Consider the following 18013-nt stretch of genomic DNA (forward strand, 5'->3'; position numbering starts at 1 on the left):
TATATTCAATTATGGGGAACAATCGGTCCTGGGCTACCTAAGCCCTCCGTGGTCAGTATACAGCAACAACCTGCCAGGCAGGTTGTTGCTGTATACTGACCACGGAGGGCTTAGGTAGCCCAGGACCGATTGTTCCCCATAATTGAATATATATATGCATATATGCCCCCCTTCCCTGCCTGAAGTACTTTACATACTAAGGAGAGGTTATTCCCTGCTACCAACCAGAGTACAGAGGTTGGAAATTCAATATTCCAAGGAACGCACAGGAAAGGCTGCTTCTCGTCCTACTCTAAGCCACTTTTATATAACATTAGATCCATCATAGCTATGGTGTAATATATACACATATATATTTTGAAAAGATACCTAAGAGTGGACCCCTACCTTTTCTGGCTGCGATCCCTATTGAGGAGGCAACATTAAGGGTAAACCCTGAAGCCTTCCTTCTGGGGACACATTTGGGACTTAAAGTATCGGATCCAGTGCAATAAATTTGTTCATGACGTCTGTAAAGAATTTATATTTTCGGAAGAAACATCTTCCAAGCAGCATCTAGTATCGCTACAACCTTGTCGTCTAGCATGAGTCACTACCAAGAAGGAAATACCGGTCTGTTATGGTCTCTCAGGCCCTGAGGAAGCCTTGAGCGAAACGCGTCGGCTTGCTGGGGACCTACTTTGACCGAATCCAGCTTGAGACCCACTCTCCATCCTACACAGGCTTTTTTTCTGGTCATATCCCCCTAAGGGATTGGTTTCTATATTGCTAGTGACTCTCAATGTTTGATTTTAGTATTGTATGTCAGTCTGTTGTTTTTTGAGTATACATGGTTGTCCATGTGTAGTTTTATCCTGTAATCATCAATAAAATGTATCTTGGTTTTATATAAATTGGTTTTGGGTCTGATCCTTCTACTCCCACTGGCCTGCTAAGCCCCATCTTTTTCTATCCTATTTTTTGTTGGTCTCTCATAGGGGTAAGGGCCTTAACTACACGGAAAAAATTTTGTACAGACTCGTGAACTCTGCTGGCTCGTTAACTACAGCACTACCAGTCATTGCTAAATTTGGTGTTTTTTGGGGTTTTAAAGTCCATTAAATCAAATCCAACATTTTCCCCTTTGACCCTCTCTAGATATCTCTTCAAGAAGTCTCTAAATTTTGTTATTGAGCAATTGATATTTAATCACCCCTGGATTCCCATATAGATAATAATAATCACCCCCTGATAGAGAAATTAAATATTACTTAAGAACATGGTTTAAGCTGCCCTTAAAGCTTATGGGCAGGTTAAATCTCTTTGCCTTGCTTCTTATGAATTCTACTGAATAAAATCTTTTCTGAAATTAATATGGTAATATCCTTCTTCCTCTGGGGACCAAACTCCACGGCAACCCACCCCCCTCCCAGAATATCACTAGAAACACTACATCTTCCAACACATGGAGGTGGGCTGGTGCTCCCCAATCTACAATGTTACTATCTTGCAGCACAATTGACCCATATACTCGGGTGTTTTTTCCCAAACTTGTGTAATGCTATTGTGACTAACACAAGCTGCACTCATGCAATCATTTAAGGCCCTGAATAATCTCCTATATGCAAATGGTCCCTATCTCAGGGTGGGTACAGATTAAAATTATCCTGTAAAATATAGTGCATCCGGAAAGTATCCACAGCGCTTTGCTTTTTCCACATTTTGTTATGTTACATGGTGAAAAAGTCTGGTGCATGAAGACATGAGATGTCACTCTCAAGTGTTGAAACAACTGTGTAACAAATCAAATAACATGTTAACAATAAACTTAAATATCTATAAAACCATCCACCAAATGTGGAAAAATAAACAGATGATATAAATTGCATAAGTGTCCCAAATTAAATAAAAAGGTGCAGAAATCCCCTATTAGGGGTGTCCGTGCATTATTTTCAATCACAAAGTCCAAAACATTAAATGCAAAAAATACACGTGAAGAATCCAGATGATAGGTGAAATTAGGGATAAAAGCGGTGCTCCCAACGTCAACCCCATGTCAACGTGATAGTCTTGTATCCCACCACCTTTCAAGTTTGCTTCTTACCAGCAGATATGTGTTAATAGGACGAAAAGACAGCCACCTCCAGAATATATAAATGGTGCACTCCGCGCTTATGGGAATATACTTGGATAGGAATACAATTTGATAAATGATAGGCTGCTGCCTCCCTGGACTATAGTCAAGGACTATATAAAAATGGAGGGAAATAAGGGAATGGCGCTGCCTAATAACAATATTGTAAATATGAATGTGGTGAAATTAGAGGAGTGGTCAGAAGGAAAGCTAATATATGGTATGTAAAATGTTGTGTCAAATGGTCAGTGAATAAACATGTAAATACCTGTAGGGGAAGTGTGTTCTTAAGTAATAAAAATGTAAAGTGACTACGTGCTAATAAATATATAAATGATCAGAAATGATATAAACCAAGATAAATATAAATATAAGACAATAATGGTATACAATGTACAAACTGTATATATAAAAAAAATCAATGGATCAATGTGGTGACATGTGCATAAGTGTCTATAAGTGACAAAGTGCACATAAATATATAAATGTGACCAAATGTAGATGAATAAATAAATATGATAAACTGATCAACAATGGTGACTTCAGTGAATATACTATAATAGTTAAAGTGGCAGGTGGTGATATAAAGTGACTTAGTGGTAAAAATATCCAAAATGAATGCAAATGGTGATTGAGTGGCTATAAAAGTCCAATAATTATTGGAAAACAGGTGACAAAATCTTTGTGTAAATAATACACACTAGGTGACCCCGTGGTGGGTGGTGAGGTGCTCCGTGACCCCTTTAATAGGTAGCCCACTCACCAGAGATACCCACCCCACACAGGGGTATAGAGCGAGTATATAAAATGGATGATGATTCTGCAGGTAGGTCCTTGTTCCCTCTGTGGGTCCTGGGATGGACGTACTGGAGGGTCCCTGTAGGGTACCGGGGTATAGCAGGATTCCTAAAAGAGGATGGCCGGGGTCTGGTGGGCATCTGTCAGTATAGGGTAGTGGCTCCAATGTTTCGCGGTGGGTCAGCCAGTTTCAATGGGACAGGTTATGTGCATCAAAGCCGTATGGAATAAGGAAAAGGCACATAGTGTAATACTGTAGGGTAAATGCTTTATTGCAAGTCAAAGGTAAAAGGTACTCACATTTGCAATGATATAAACGAGCGGTGTAACATACTTCTGGAACACAATGCGATCCACGCCAAATACCGGAACCGGAAGTGATGTGACACGCTGTACGCGTTTCGTAAGCATGCGTCTTCAGCAGCCTGCTGAAGTACATCCAACAAAGTTTCCCCCTGAGCAAGAGCAGGAGAGGGGGTGGGGAAAGGGCAGAAATGCCCAAGGAGGAGGCAGGACACCAGATAGGGGGGGGGGTGAGGCCTGTATTCTACAATTGCCTGTGGTTTGAAAAAAGGGGGTGGGGGGGTTGGCAGAGAGAAAAGAGAGAGGTATTTAATGCCTGGGGGGGGGGGGATGTCTCCCACATGATGATGGCTGAGAATCTTTTGATTAAGAAAGATCGCTCAAATCTTTCTACTATATTAGCTACTATATTAGATATATTGCCTAGCTTTATTATCCTTGTCCTCCTCAAGGATGGAGAAAATAAAGGCCCAGTGGCAAATTTATATCCCCTCGCTAGATGATGATATTTGGGAAGATTTAATAGAGAACCAAATCTCAACAGTTATTTCAGCCGGAGACAAGTAAATCTAACTCAAATGTTTGCACTGGATTTTCTCTACCCTTAGTAGATTATATAAAATGGGAAGAATGTCTTTTCCTGGAATGCCCACAGTGTTATTTTGGCCATTTCCACTAATGAGGCAGTTTTGGTCGGATATTACTGGATTTATGGAGGAGAAGCTGTCTCTTCCAAATATTTGTACTGCTGCCTGATGTCTTTTAGAAGATTTTTCTGAGGAGGAACTGTGCGGTTCACAGAAAAATTACTCTGTGGGTGTAGTTTTGTGACGTCCTCGCACTGGGCGGAGGGTAGGCGCCACCTTGGATTTCATTCATTGACTGTTGCCCGTGGTCTGTTTCTGCTATATAGTCATCTTATTGAGGAATCTTGTGAGTACAATATATTATTTTATCCTTCAAGTAAGTTAATTACTTTTACACTATATAGAGAATCTTTTTACTTCTGTTCTCGGAGAAAGGATTTCAGATCCTAAGGCACGGTGAAGAATACTGAATAAATCACTGGATATTGAGGTGCTATCATTAGGACTTTTTTCCTGTGGACTTAACATGGATATTTTTTATGTTTTGACACTTTAGTTGTTGCATGCATTTTGACTATTGAGATTATGCACATATGTTATATTTGTGGTTTACTATTGCACATGCACTTTATTGCTAGATTGTACATACATTATTTGTTTGGATAACGCATGTTATATATTACACTTTTTTTTTTTTTTAAATCTTTTATGCAAAAAAAGCTTTGTCCCTGAATTTAAAAGGTACATTCTTACACTATCCAATTCTTGATAGATCTGATAACCAAGTTCATACTCCTGTAAAATAAAATTACATATTCATCTATAGAGGTTGTCTGAAGCAATTCAATTACCTATGGGTAGGGGTGGGTGTAAAAAATGTCAGTTTCTATAGAGGAACAATATATTCAATGTGTATATCTCATGTCATGTGCTATAAATGTCCTTTTGTGCTAAACTTATTGCTTTGCAGTATTGCTTATATGCTGATTGCCACCACCTCCTTCTTTTTTTTTTTTTTTTTAAGAATGCCTGCTTGTCACCAGTCTGCATTCTTAATCTGGTTGTTTCTATTTTCCTTCAATGGTTGTACCGCATTACCTGCTCTGGTTATAATATCGGTTGTGAAGATTTTTTGCCTTTTTATACTATATGCATAGTCAGACTGTGTATATGTGCTTTTTCTTGTTGTCTAACTAAGAAAATGTTAATAAAATTACCCTTTAAAAAAAAAAAAAAAAAAAGAAAGATACAAAAAAGTAAATGTGTCAAGGCTAGGTAAATTGGTTGTTGAGCCAAGCTGACAATAGTTTTAAACAGACATAAATAGTAAGAAGCATGGCATACAAAATTAATGTCTCACAGTTTATCTGCCTCCTGATGACTCCTTTTGTAATTCTGAATTCAATATATTTTATGCAGGAAGATTTCCTGGACCTCACAGTGGCTGTGAAGGGAATGTCCAGCTTGGAGGAGTCTTTATACAACATGTATGTGGAAGAAGAAATATTTTACGGTGACAACCTTTACCGTTGTGGAGCATGTCATAAGCTTGTCCCTGCAGCCAAGGTAGCTATAAATTGTAATTAACAATCTTATTCTGTTGAAAGGTATAGGGTACCCAAAATGTACACAAATAAATTACAAACACATGCTCTTGATGAAAAAGCCTAAAAAAGGAACCTAATACAGCTATCACATCAAATAATTAGTAAGCTGCAATATAATGTTTCATTTTGGGATTAATACTGCTTTAATTCAGTGACTGCACACCTGTTTTGATTCAGTAAGCGCTCATTACAAACTGTATTTCGCATGATAATCCAACTTGTGGTGCGACTTGTGCTCTGAGAATCTTGAAGGGGTTCTCCATGCCAAAAACTGGAGTGGGGTCAGGGCCGGTACAAGGATGCCCTGGGCGTCTGTAGCATGGGAGGTGGAGTGTTTCTGCAACGGTTAGCTGGCAGGAGAGAGCAGGATGTGCGCTCTCTCTCTCCTCCCTAGCTTCACACTCCTGTCACTGTAGCGCTCGTCAGATCGGGACTTCTCCTCCTCCTTCTCCTTTGGCTCCTCCTCATCTTGTATGTCAGAACTGAGGAGGAGCCTAGGAGAAGCCGATTTCTAAACCTTTGCACGGACAGCTGGCGGGAGAGATGCCACTGCTGAAGGGGAACAAGATCGCGGCTTGGGGATGCCACTGGATGTCAGACCTATACAGAGTTTGTTACCCCATCTCCTGACAGCAAACAATGTGGGTAGGGGACAGGTAATCAAACTCTGTATAGTCCCGATCGGATGTCCAGTGGCATTCCCGAGCCGTGATCTTGTTCCACTTCAGCAGCGACATCTCTCCCGCCAGCTGTCCGTGCAAAGGTTTAGAAATCAGCTTCTCCTAGGCTCCCCCTTAGCTCTGACATATGAAGAAGAGGGGCTTCACAGAGCGATGTGGCCCGCTGTATCTAAGGTTTGCATGCTTGAGGAAAGCTGCAGCTAAGCCGAGGGAAGGGAGAACTGCACTGGGGACACAAGGGGGGGGGGAGAGTATTTGTACTAGGAGGGGGTGGGGAGAAGATGATTACTTCTAGGTGGGATCGATATGGGGGGGGGGGGGTTGTGCTGGGATGGGGAATTTGAGAGGTAACAGGATAAGATTTTTTTTTTCTAGCAGGAAAATTGAGGAGGGGGGAGAATGCTAGGAGAGGGGATTTGTGCTGGGGGGAAGAGGATTTGTGCCAGGAGGGGTAATTTGGGGGATTGTCCTTGAAGAGATTGGGATGGGGGGATTTGTGCTAGAACAGGAAATCTTAGGGCTGTTAGGGGCATTCGGTGGGGGGGGTTGTGCCAGTAGGAATGATGGGGGATAGTTGTGCTCTGGGAAAATTTTTCATGGTGGGGGAGGATTTGACAGGTGTAAGATTTGTTCTAGGAGGGGAAGTTTGGGGGGGGGGGGTGCTAGGAGGGGTGATTTGGGGGGTTGTGCTTGGGGGATGGGGGGGAGAGAGCAGTGGGGAAGGGGGATTTGTGCTGTGGGGTCGGGGGGAAAGTATTTGTGCCAGGAGGGGGAACATGTGCTGTGGAGATGGTGGGGGGATGAGGATTTGTGCTAGGAGGGGGAATTTGGTGGGATGTGCTAGGAGGGGTGATTTGGGGGGTTTGTGCATGGGGGATAGGGGGAAGAAGATTTGTGCCAGGAGGGGGGATTTGTGCAAGGGGGGGATTTGGGGGAGAGGATTTGTGCTAGTAGGGATGATTGATGGGTATTTGTGCTGGAGGGGGGGGGGTTTGAAGAGGAGAGAATTTGCGCTTGGAGGTGAAATTTGAGGGGTGAGAATGTGTGCTAATGGTGCTTTTTTTGGGGAGGAATAGTTGTGCTAGCAGAGAACATTTGGGAAGAGAGAGGCTTTGAGTTTAGAGAGAGGATTGGGGGGAAAGATTTGTGCTGAGAGGGGGGATTTCAGCAGGGAGAGATGTGTACTGGGAGGAGGGGGAATTTTTGTTTGGAGAAATATTTGGCTTGCAAAGGGAATGTATGCCTAGGGCTAAGTGTGCCAATTAGTTCTCAATCTTCTTTTTTTTGGGGGTGGGGGGTCGGGTGGGATTTTTGGTAACACATTATGCTCCTACATCTTGTGGGGGGGAGGTGGAGGCACAGTTTGGCCTTGTCCCGACACTGCGTGGGCCCCCCCCCAAGTTCCATACCAGGCCCTTTAAATCTGGCGTGGATCTTGAAAGGAAACCCCGGCCCGTTTTTTTTTTTTTTTTACCATTTTGGCATGGGGTTCACTTTAAAGATTCAATACCAGACTCAAAGGGCTTGCTATGGATTTTGAGGGCAACCCTCACGCCAAAAAAAACTCCCAAAAATGGGCGTGGGGTCCCCCCTCCAAAATCCATACCAGACCCTTATCCCGAGCATGTAGTCTGGCAGGTAAGGAAGGGGGAGGGGACAAGCACCCCCCATCCTGGAGCATACCAGGCCACACGCCCTCATGGGGGGGCAGTTGCTTTTGGCGGGGGGGGGCTCTGCACCCCCACCCTAAAGTACATTGTCCCCATATTGCTTGGGACAAGGGCCTCTTCCCGACATCCCTGGGCGGTACCGCCCCCCCCCCCCATGTGAATGAGTATGGGGTACCCCTACCCATTCACCCCAAAAAAGGCAGTCTAGTGTAAATAAAAACAAGAGACGGTTTTGACAAGTCCTTTATTAAAAATCTTCCTCTGATCATCTCCCTCTGGTTTTCTCCCTCCGGTGTTCCTTTTCCACCTGGAGACCCTGCTGTCTTGTGTCATCACATGAAACATGATGACACAAGGTCGGGGTCTCCTGGGTGAGGTCACAGGGTGGCCACGCCCCATAGCTATATATGAGGCCACAAAGAGCGGAGCTGGCATAATCACAGAAGACAGCAACGGAGGAAGACCGGAGGGAGAAGCTCCAAAGGAAGATTTTTGATAAAGGACTTGTCATTATTTACACTATCCAAAAATAGTGTGGCGCTAATCATAAAGTAAATAAAGCATTATTGAAGCATTATTAAAATAAACCATATAGATTCCAAATTGTGAAAGTGAAGAAAAAATGTGAAGAAAAAAAAGTGCAAAAATAACTCCCAAAGGTGAATGAGTCCAAGGGTTCCAAAGCACAGATAAATTAGTCCAAATAAATTCTTCAAAAATAACCACCACGGGGAAGTGCAGGTAAAGGGACACCATAAAGTGTGACTGATGGAAAGCAGCTTACCAGAACACCATGGTCATTCAAATTAATGAAGTGACCTCGCCAAGCGTTTGGATAAGTATGATATGATAAGTATGATGGACTCCAACCCAAACAGAAAAAGCAGGCAGCAATAAGGAAGCTCCAGTCTCTTCTTTTTTTTTTTTTTTTTTGCAGCTTGAAAACTTTTATGCCACTTACAGCTTGAAAACACCTGTATGTGCATGAGGCCATAGAATAACATGTAGGGGTGTTTGTAAACTGCAAAAAATGCCTGACGCTCCTAAATGCGGCTGTAAAAATGCCCTGTGTGCATGAGGACTTATGTGCATTAGGGTGATCTTTTTCAAATATATATATATATATATATATATATATATATATATATGAAAAACAAGTCTGACACTATACAGTAGGAATGGACATTTCTAACAAAACGGAGCTACCGCGAATAGGTATGCTTCTATACAGTTGTAAGTGCAAAAACAGTAAACGTGTCAAGCACTTTGGAGAACATAACATGAAGAAACCGAATACACGGTGTCAAAGTGTATGTGAGGTGCAAGTCTCATTCAGGGGGATAAAATGCAAGATGATGATGAGTCCAGCTTGCATATACCCTAAAGGCATAACAACTGCACAGTTCTGGGGAGCCTCATTTTAAGGGAAAAAAGTTAAGGGATAAGTTCACCTTTTGACAAAAAATAATAAATACACATTTCTCTGTCGCTCATTGACAGACATAGTCCTCCTTGATTAATATCAACTCGGGTTATACTGCCCTCTACAGGAGTAGGACTAGACAGGAAAGAAAACGTTCTGGCCACACCCTAGGGGCAGTCCCAGAGGGTATATCCTCTCACTTCCTGCTACAGCAAATCAATTATTTTTCTGTCTAGTTAGGAGTAAGGACCTAGATTCCTTGCTAGGATCTTCGGTCCTGGCAAGATTTTTTTTTAGAAATACTTTTTTAGACAGCTTTTTTTCTCCAGTGTTCCTGTGAGATCTTCAAGCAAGTATGCTGAAACTGGGCGACGGGCTGGATGTTGAGATCCAGTGGTCACCCCAGTTCAGCCTACGAGCGCGTGCAGGCCATAGCTCCGCGCTGGGTCGACCGCGACATAGTCCCACTGGACGGGGACTGACCCTGCGAGTTAAACATCTCGCCTGGACGCCAATGACCGGCGTCCGTATTGGTCGACAGCCCCCCGTATTGGTCGACAGCCCCCCCCACCCCGGTGGAGAGGGGTTCTGTCAGGAGTTGGCGCCCGCCTGGTTCCGGTATGGTGAGTAGAATGTTCCCCCTCTCCCCCTGTCGGGTTGTTGGTGGACGCGAGCCCCTCTCTGGGATGGTCGGACACTCGGTTTTCTGGGTCTCCCCTCTATCCTATAACAGGTCACAGATCCCCCAATTTGAGTGTGATTTTTGTGAATAGAAACCAGGAGGCTTGGTTTGGGAGCTGACTATCTAAAGTCACTATATGACTGTAAGGGTGACTGAAGTCAGTGGCAGACTACTAAAAGGCATTTCTATTGAGGTATAGAGGTATCCTACCTGTCTAGTGTGTACACAGGCCGATGCCTATGCCTGAGTTACTGCAGCCACAGATCGCCATCCCTCCAGAAAGCCGGTCACTTCCACAGGCCGCACAGCCTCCCGCAGGCCGAGGACACCTCCCGCAGGCCGAGGCACTTCCGCAGGCCGAATGCACACATCCCCCAGGCCGCTGCTAGCTTGCAAGCCGCTGCTATCCTACACAGGCCGCCGCCATTTTCCTGCAGATCGCACGAGGCCGCCATATTGGCGTAACCTCGTGTCTCCAGCATGGGGGCGGCCATGTTTGAGGTGACCAAACACCTCGTGGAGTAATTGGGAGGCGCCGGAAGGCGTGTAAAGGGGCGGAGCCGCCTCCTTGGCCCAGGGAAAGCAAGCCAAAGACTTCCTGTCTGTAACAGACAGTGCTGGAAGCAGGTTGATAAGAAACTTCTGTGCATCAGGTGAGCCTTGGGGTCTCTCTCTCTCTCTCTTTCTGAGGGGTCCAAGCAGGTAGACTGAGGGGCGCTACTGCGCTGGGGGACTAAGTTTAAAAAAAATAAAAAAAAAAAAAAATGTTTTTTTCTTGCAATTAATTTTTTTGTGTTTGCTGGCAAGTGTCTTTTTACATGAACCCTGCCACTCATGTATCCCCACCTGATCCCCTCGAGGTGGCCGCAGGACCCTCCAGTACCCCACTTGTGATGATGCATTATCAGCAGTTTTGGAGTCTTTGGTATCCCGGGTGGAGGTAGCCTGTCAGGGACGGGGGTCAAGAAGAGCGACCCCCGCCTACCCCTATGTCATCTGATACTTCAGATACGGATTCTGAGCTTGTCATTGCCGGGAAACCTTGAATATTGAGGTTACACCGGCAGAGGTAGCATATTCCTTTTTTGGTACTAGCAAGCCTACCAAAATGGTGAAGGGTTTCCCTTGCCCAAATGGGGTCTTCCGTAAACGAGCCCCTGCTATTTCCAAACGCATTGCTAGGCGCTATCATTTTGAGGAATCCCTCATTACAAAGATGGACGGTACCACCAATAGTGGACTCACCGATTTCCAGACTAAATAAAGCCACTGTTATCTCGTTGGATTGACAGAATGGGCCCCACCCATCTCTAGGGTGGGGGGACGTCTTCACCGGTTTCCGGATCCAGGGCTTTCCAGAATCCCGAATAAAGGGGTCCGCAAGGTCATATGGTCGGGATACAAAATCGAGTTTCGATCACTTCCACCGGTGCGATTCTTCCCTTCCAATATTCGACATCCCCGGGTCGCTTAAAAAGCTTTGCGGGGAACAGCTTGATGCAACAAGCAGTGGTATTTCCCATTCCTTGGAAGAGTTCTAGTCGAACCATAAGCGTGCGCACAGGGTGTGCCGGGTGTGCCTGGGCACACCCTAATCACCTAGGGCACATTAGCATTATCGCTCTGTTTGCCAGTGAGGAGATGGGAAAGATCTCCCTCGGACCTGCTCTGCCATAAGAGAAGTGCCACACACTTCTATTTCACTTTGCCAGCAGGGAGAGTAATGTATCGGAGCCATGCACATGTAGGCAAACACATGCATGTGTATTTAAACTTTGGGGTGCACACCCTAATGCAATAGGCTGCGCACACCTATGAGTCGAACCTGTTCACAATGCCCAGGAAAAAGGGCTAGGTGCGTCCAATTCTGGTCTTGGAAGAGATGGAGTCCATCCATACAGTGGTGACCTCCCTGCATCAGGGGGATTTCCTGGCGTCCATAGACATTTAGGATGCCTATCTTCATATCCCCATCTTCGCAGGACATCAGCGTTTTCTTTGCTTTTCCCAAAGATCATCCCTGGTTCCCACAAGGAGACTGAACTATCTGGGCCTAATTTTGGATACATCCTTGGCAAGAGTGTTTCTCCAGGCGGAGAAACTCCAGAAGATTCAGTCAATGATTCGGTTGTTGCTGTCCGTCAACTGGCTGGGATTGATGGTCTCCTCCTTAGAGGCAGTACCATTTGCCCAGTCTCATACCCAAATTCTCCAAAGAGGAGATTCTTCTCCTATGAAATCGGAATCCCGATTCCCTGGACAATCGGATCCGATTGAGCGAGCAGACCAGGGAGGCTCTGTTCTGGTGGCTTCGGTCTCCGATGCTCAGCCAGGGGAAGTAATTTCTTCTGATAAATTCCAGGTTACCGATAAAGGTGTTGGAACTGAGAGCGATCAGACTTTGTCTGATTTACTGGACCGAGCAGCTCCAGGGCAGTCCGGTTCGGATCCAATCGGACTATGCCACGGTCATGACTTATGTCAATCACCAAGGGGCACCAAGAGTGCCCTGGCGGCCATAGAAGTGGCCAACATTCTTTATTGGGGGAACATTTGTTCCAGTTCTCTCCGCGATATTTATCACGGGGGTGGACAGGCAGATTATTTCAGCCGTCAGATTCTGGATCAAGAGGAATAGTCTCTTCATCCAGAGGTATTTCACCAGCTGTCCCTTCATTGGGGCACCCCGGATATGGATCTGTTGGCAGGTTGGCTCAACAGGGCTCGCGCCCGCGATCCTCTAGCGGACGCAGCAGACGCGCTGAGCGCCCCGTAGGGGAAGTATCAGCTACTGTATGTCTTCCCCCCTCTCAAGTTACTGCTGAGATTTCTCCGCAGGATAGAGGTGGAGGGAACTCCAGTTATCCTGGTAATTCCGGGCTGGCCTCGTCAAGCCGGGTACGCCGACTTGGGCAGGCTAGTCGCAGACGCTCCTTGGAGACTTCTTCTCAGGGAGGATCTGCGGTCTCAAGGACCGATCTTCCATCGTGCTTTACAGTCGCTGGTTTTAACGGCCTGGCCATTGAGACCCAGGTTCTGAAGGACAGGGGATTGTCAGCTTCAGTTATTCCTACTCTAATTAAAGCAAGGAAAGCGACTTCTAGCTAATTCTATTATCGCACATGAAAGACTTATATTGCGTGGTGCGAATCGTTGGGATTTCCCCCACGTACCTATTTGGTGACCCGAATTTTGGCTTTTCTGCAAAAGGGGGTTGAGCAGAAACTATCCTTGAGCACTATCAAGGGTCAGGTTTTCAGCGTTAGCAATCTTCTTTCAGAAGCCGCTGGCTACTCATTCCTTGGTGCGGAATTTCATCCAGGGGGTGCGGCACTTAGCTCCGCCAGTGCGCGCGCCCTTACCGCCCTGGGATCTTAAATTGGTTTTGTCGGTTCTGCAGAAACCTCCCTTTTAAATTATCAGGGAGATTCCCTTGCTTACATTATCCCAGAAGGTGGCCGTCTTGGTGGCTATCACTTCTGCACGCAGGGTGTCAGAACTGGCTGCATTATCATGCCATTCCCCATATCTAGTGGTTCATAGGGATAAGGTAGTTCTTCATCCGAAGCCATCCTTTCTTCCTAGGGTGGTTTCAGATTTTCATCTGAATGAAGATATTGTGCTACCTTCCTTGTGTCCTAAGCCCAATCATCCTCAGGAATATGGTGTGTGTGTGTGTATATATATATATATATATATATATATATATATACACCATAGTTTGTGGACTCTATATAAATATATAACTTTCCTACAGACTAAATAATATAGACTGATTTGGGTTATTTTCACTAAGGAAATGTAGCAGTATACATTTTGGCCTAAATTTATAAAGGAAAAATTCTTTATTAGCAAAACTTTGAAACAGGAAATAAGAAAAAGCTTCATAATTTTCATTCTTTTTTTATTTATTTAGAAAAAAAAACAGTAGCGATTCAATACCAGCAAAATAAAGCTCTATTTGTGTGAAAAATTATAAGAATTTCATATGGGCACAGTGTTGCATGACTGCAGTTGTCATTCAAGGCGTGACAACGCAGAAAGGTGAAAATTGGCCTGGGCCGGAAGGGGGTGAAAGTGACCGGTATTGAAGTGGTACTAACTAAGTGTAACTAACTGGGTGCATTTCTAGTTCTGCACGTTGGGCAGCCTCTCGAGATTCAATCTCGGTGTCACCAAGTTACCCTGGTTTTGATATACAGTTTGTGATGTTATTTCTTACCCGACTGCTAACATACTGCATGTGGTATTTGTTCTCACTCATTGTTTTTGGCCTTGGGAGTCTGTCCCTATAGTGCCTACTGTTTGTCATTTCTTTGAAAAACTTTTTCAATAAAAATTTATTAAACAAAAAAAAACTAAGTGTAACTAAAGTCAAAAGGTTTCTTTTTTTTTTTTTTACATTTTGAATAGAGTAAGGGATGGTTAACTCCTGTGTCCCAGAGGGGAGATTTCCCTTCACTTCCCGTCCCATAGCCAAATTAGCAATAATCCTAGTGTTTCAGCGGGACTAGTGTCCCCATTGAAAGATTTCCCCTTTTTACTGTTCTGATGTCATGCCAACATTTTGGATTTCTTTCACTTTCGATGATTGAAATAAACAGGACAAATAAAGAGGGTGAGTCTCCCATAAGGGGGGCAAAGACAGCAAAAATGACAGGTTTGAATCCCTCTCCACTCTAGCCAAAATGGAAAAAAAAAAGTTTTGCGATTTAGTTAAACTTTTAGGTTAAGTACAACCCTTACCTCTTTGTATAAAGCCCCGTACACACGCCACGATTATCGACCGATCGTCCGACTTTTGTCCAGAGTTGTGTTTTGTTGGTTGGAATGGGCCTAGACTGCACACAAATTTTCTCGCCCGACAAAATTCTACTTCAGAAGTGATGTCATGTGTTGGTTAGCTTTCTTTGTATTCTTTCTTCACTGAGCATGCCCAGACTTGCTCATTAGATTTTTCCCTGTCAAAATCTGTACTGACTGCATGAAAATCGCCCGTGTTTTGACGGCAGACAAAAATTTTATAGTCTGCACACCAGATTTTTTTCGGCTGAAAAGTCGGAGTCGGTTGTCGGAAGCATCATACTAACAAGCCGAAAATCGGCAGATCGGACGTTGGCCGAAAATTCCCTGCCAATTTTCGACGCGTGTGTACGAGGCTTAAGTGTTTGCTGGTCTGAAGTGTTACTCTCTCCCTGTCAGTGCAGCAATGTCTATTCTCTATGTTGTAGGAGGTAAACTGAATGTCATTTATGACAAACATTGTCTGTTTTTTTGAGTGTCTTATTAGCCATGAGCTCAGACAGGAGATGGGATGGCCTTACAGCTGGACTCTTCTGTTCTAAAAATGAAAACCGGACACAAGTAAATAAATAAAAGTAATAAATGAGTGGTAAATCTGTACTGTTGTAATAATTTAGGAGGATTCAGATTACCACAAAAGTTTATCAGCAACTGGTGACTTACTTTAGGTGGATGTATACGTTTGGAAGTCTTCTGTTTGCTATGTTCTTCTAAAAAGCTATTATAAAGCATTCAATAGATGAAGTGGGTGGCTTTAACTGTATTTTTTAAATTTGCTTGTTCTTTTTTTTGTGTCTTTCAGTCAGCAAAGCTAGAAAAGTTACCACCTTTTCTCACACTCTCCCTTCTGAGGTTTAATTTTGACTTTAGTAAGTGTGAGCGCTATAAAGAGACTTCACGATATGCCTTCCCCACCCGGCTAAACATCCGGCCTTTTTGTGAGCAGGTTTGAAATTTTTTGTTCATCCACAAGTGTGGATGAATTTTTTTCTGATATTCTCTGTCTTGCCTGTCTCTGTCTTAACTGTTGAACATGATCTTCATGCTGCCTAAGTGAAAGTGAAGCTGTATCAAATGTTTAGCGAAAGTAAAATGTTATGGTATTTTTAACATGCTTGCTGTGCAATGATTTTATGCATGTATTTGTATTTTATAGGTCTGATTATTAGGTGACTTTAAAAAACTTCTTTGCTTAGCCATTTGTTAGGGCTTGTATACATGGGCTTTTGCTTGCATCAGAACTGCTTTTTTTATTCAAGTCAATAGGAATGCAAAAGCAGGCTGATGCAATTCAGACAGAGCTCAAATGCTTTTGCCAGGCAACACAATCCCTAAAGCAGAAGGCTATTCTACCTACAACACACCTGCACTGAAGACTCTTTCCTGACTCTTGCATAATAAAAGTAAATGTCAGGAAAATAGAAAATCTACGCTTGCAGAGGGGCTCACCCCCTCACTGCAAGGGTTTTATGGGTACCACTTTGTTCCTTCTATGCAACTGGTCTCCTGAAGCCTTTTTGGTGCTCTGCTCAGGGGTCTCAGCTCTGCCATTATCATGTACAATATAAGACCAGTAGTCCAGCATTATAAGTGAGGATGCCAAGGGCCTCTAGAAGAAATGAGCCCAGGTTGCCATGGGAGATAAAGATAAGGTAAGTAAAATTTTCTTTTTACAGATCTCGTAGGCAAAAACAAGCATTTAACCCCCTTGTGCATCGGCTTTATTTTAAAATCTGCTCTGCAAGGCTGGATCTGATCGGTGATTAATAAAGCAGAGAGAAAGTTGCACAAAATATGCAGGAATTATTTCCTTCCACCCTACCTGGAAACCTATATGACGTTTTGTGCTGTGGATTGCAGGGAAGTCAGATAAGATTAACCTCATTTTCTGACTGACAACTGGCGTTGGAAGGATATAATTATCATGTCATTGAGTTTTTTTTTTCTTGTTTCTGGGCCATAATGCTTCAACAGTTAAAGAGGTTGTAAAGTCACATTTTTTTTCACTAAAATGCAAAAGAAGTTATACTTACCTGCTCTGTACAAGGGTATTTCACAGAGCGGTCCCCTATCTTCTTTTCTGGGGTCCACCTTTGGTGTTCTCTGCTCTGCTTCCTCTCTGTATGCACATGAGCGGGGTATGCTACTGAGTCAGGCTGTGTGCACCTATAGACACGCCCATCCTGGACCCACACCCCACTCCTTCCTCTCAGGATTTGATTGACAGCAGCATTAGCCAATTACTCTTGCTGCTGTTAGCCACGTTTATGAGAACAGGGAGAGGGGAGAAAAGACCTGTGGATGGGCAGAGCACTGGATCAATGTAGAACTCAGGTAAGTATTTATGGAGAGGAGGAAGATCAGCTGTAAGTTCTTTGACCTTAAAGCATAGAAAGCATTAAGGTCAAAAACCTTTTTGAACCACTTCGGTGACACAGATCAATAAAACAGATGAGGACTTCTGACTTTGCTCCAATTTCCAAAAAAAATGTTAAATAGTTGTCCCAGTAGGAAAGCGGCTAAAGTGCCCCCGTGTCCAGATAAAACTATTTACATATGGTTAATAAGCTGTAAAATGGCTTTAAACAAGCCTTCACTCTACTACTTTTTTTTTTTTTTTTTTTTTACTGCTTTTAATTTAAAGTTTAAAAGAAAAAATTTGATATACCGCGCTAACGAAGAACAATAGCAGCTAGCACACTCAACTAACATAAGTTAAAACAAGCAAAAATATATATAATACAGTAAACCCCCCTCCATTGCGGGGGTTACGTTCCGGACCCAGCCGCGAAAAGTGAAAATCCACGAAATAGAAAAACCCTATTAAAATGCATTGTAGGCATGATTTTTTTACTGTCACTGTACGTGTAAAAGCATTTTAAGGTCTTTAAACACACTTTTAAAACAATAGAAACTCATTTAAACACATAAAAGATAATGAGAGACATAGCAAGAGCTATGTAAAACACAAAAATATTTCATTTTTAATGATTTATATAGTAAAATAACATTACAAAAGAAAGTGCAATATACTGGGACCGCAAAAACTGAACCGCGATGGAGCGGGGTTTACTGTAACGTGCAGCGCTAAGAGAATATGTGAATAATCACTCATATAAACAGAAAATGGTGAAACAAACTATATGAAAAAAGAGTCCCAAGTAAAGAGCGTGAAGATAAAATTCCAGGGTGATGTGTGTAGTCCTAATGGACATCAGATCCCAACACCGACAGGAAGAAATATATGCGCTCACCAGACGGGGTGGACCCAAATGCCATACGACAAAAGGTTTAGATGGGCTCATACAGTAACGTGAATCTCTCCTCTCTCTCTTTTTAACCACTTA

At 43.5% G+C, this 18013-nt stretch overlaps 1 protein-coding gene across 1 annotated transcript in view; it reads left to right on the plus strand.

Moving 5' to 3' along the window:
* USP40 (ubiquitin specific peptidase 40) overlaps positions 1-18013 on the plus strand; it is a 129341-nt gene that overhangs the window by 22566 nt on the left and 88762 nt on the right. Inside the window, exons 5-6 of the mRNA XM_082261771.1 lie at positions 5221-5367; positions 15469-15612. Coding sequence (XP_082117897.1) covers positions 5221-5367; positions 15469-15612 — 291 coding nt within the window. The remainder of the gene's footprint in view (positions 1-5220; positions 5368-15468; positions 15613-18013) is intronic.

The sequence above is a fragment of the Pelophylax lessonae genome (genome assembly GCF_965119305.1).
Source record: "Pelophylax lessonae genome assembly, chromosome: 6".
Classification (NCBI taxonomy): Eukaryota; Metazoa; Chordata; class Amphibia; order Anura; family Ranidae; genus Pelophylax; species Pelophylax lessonae.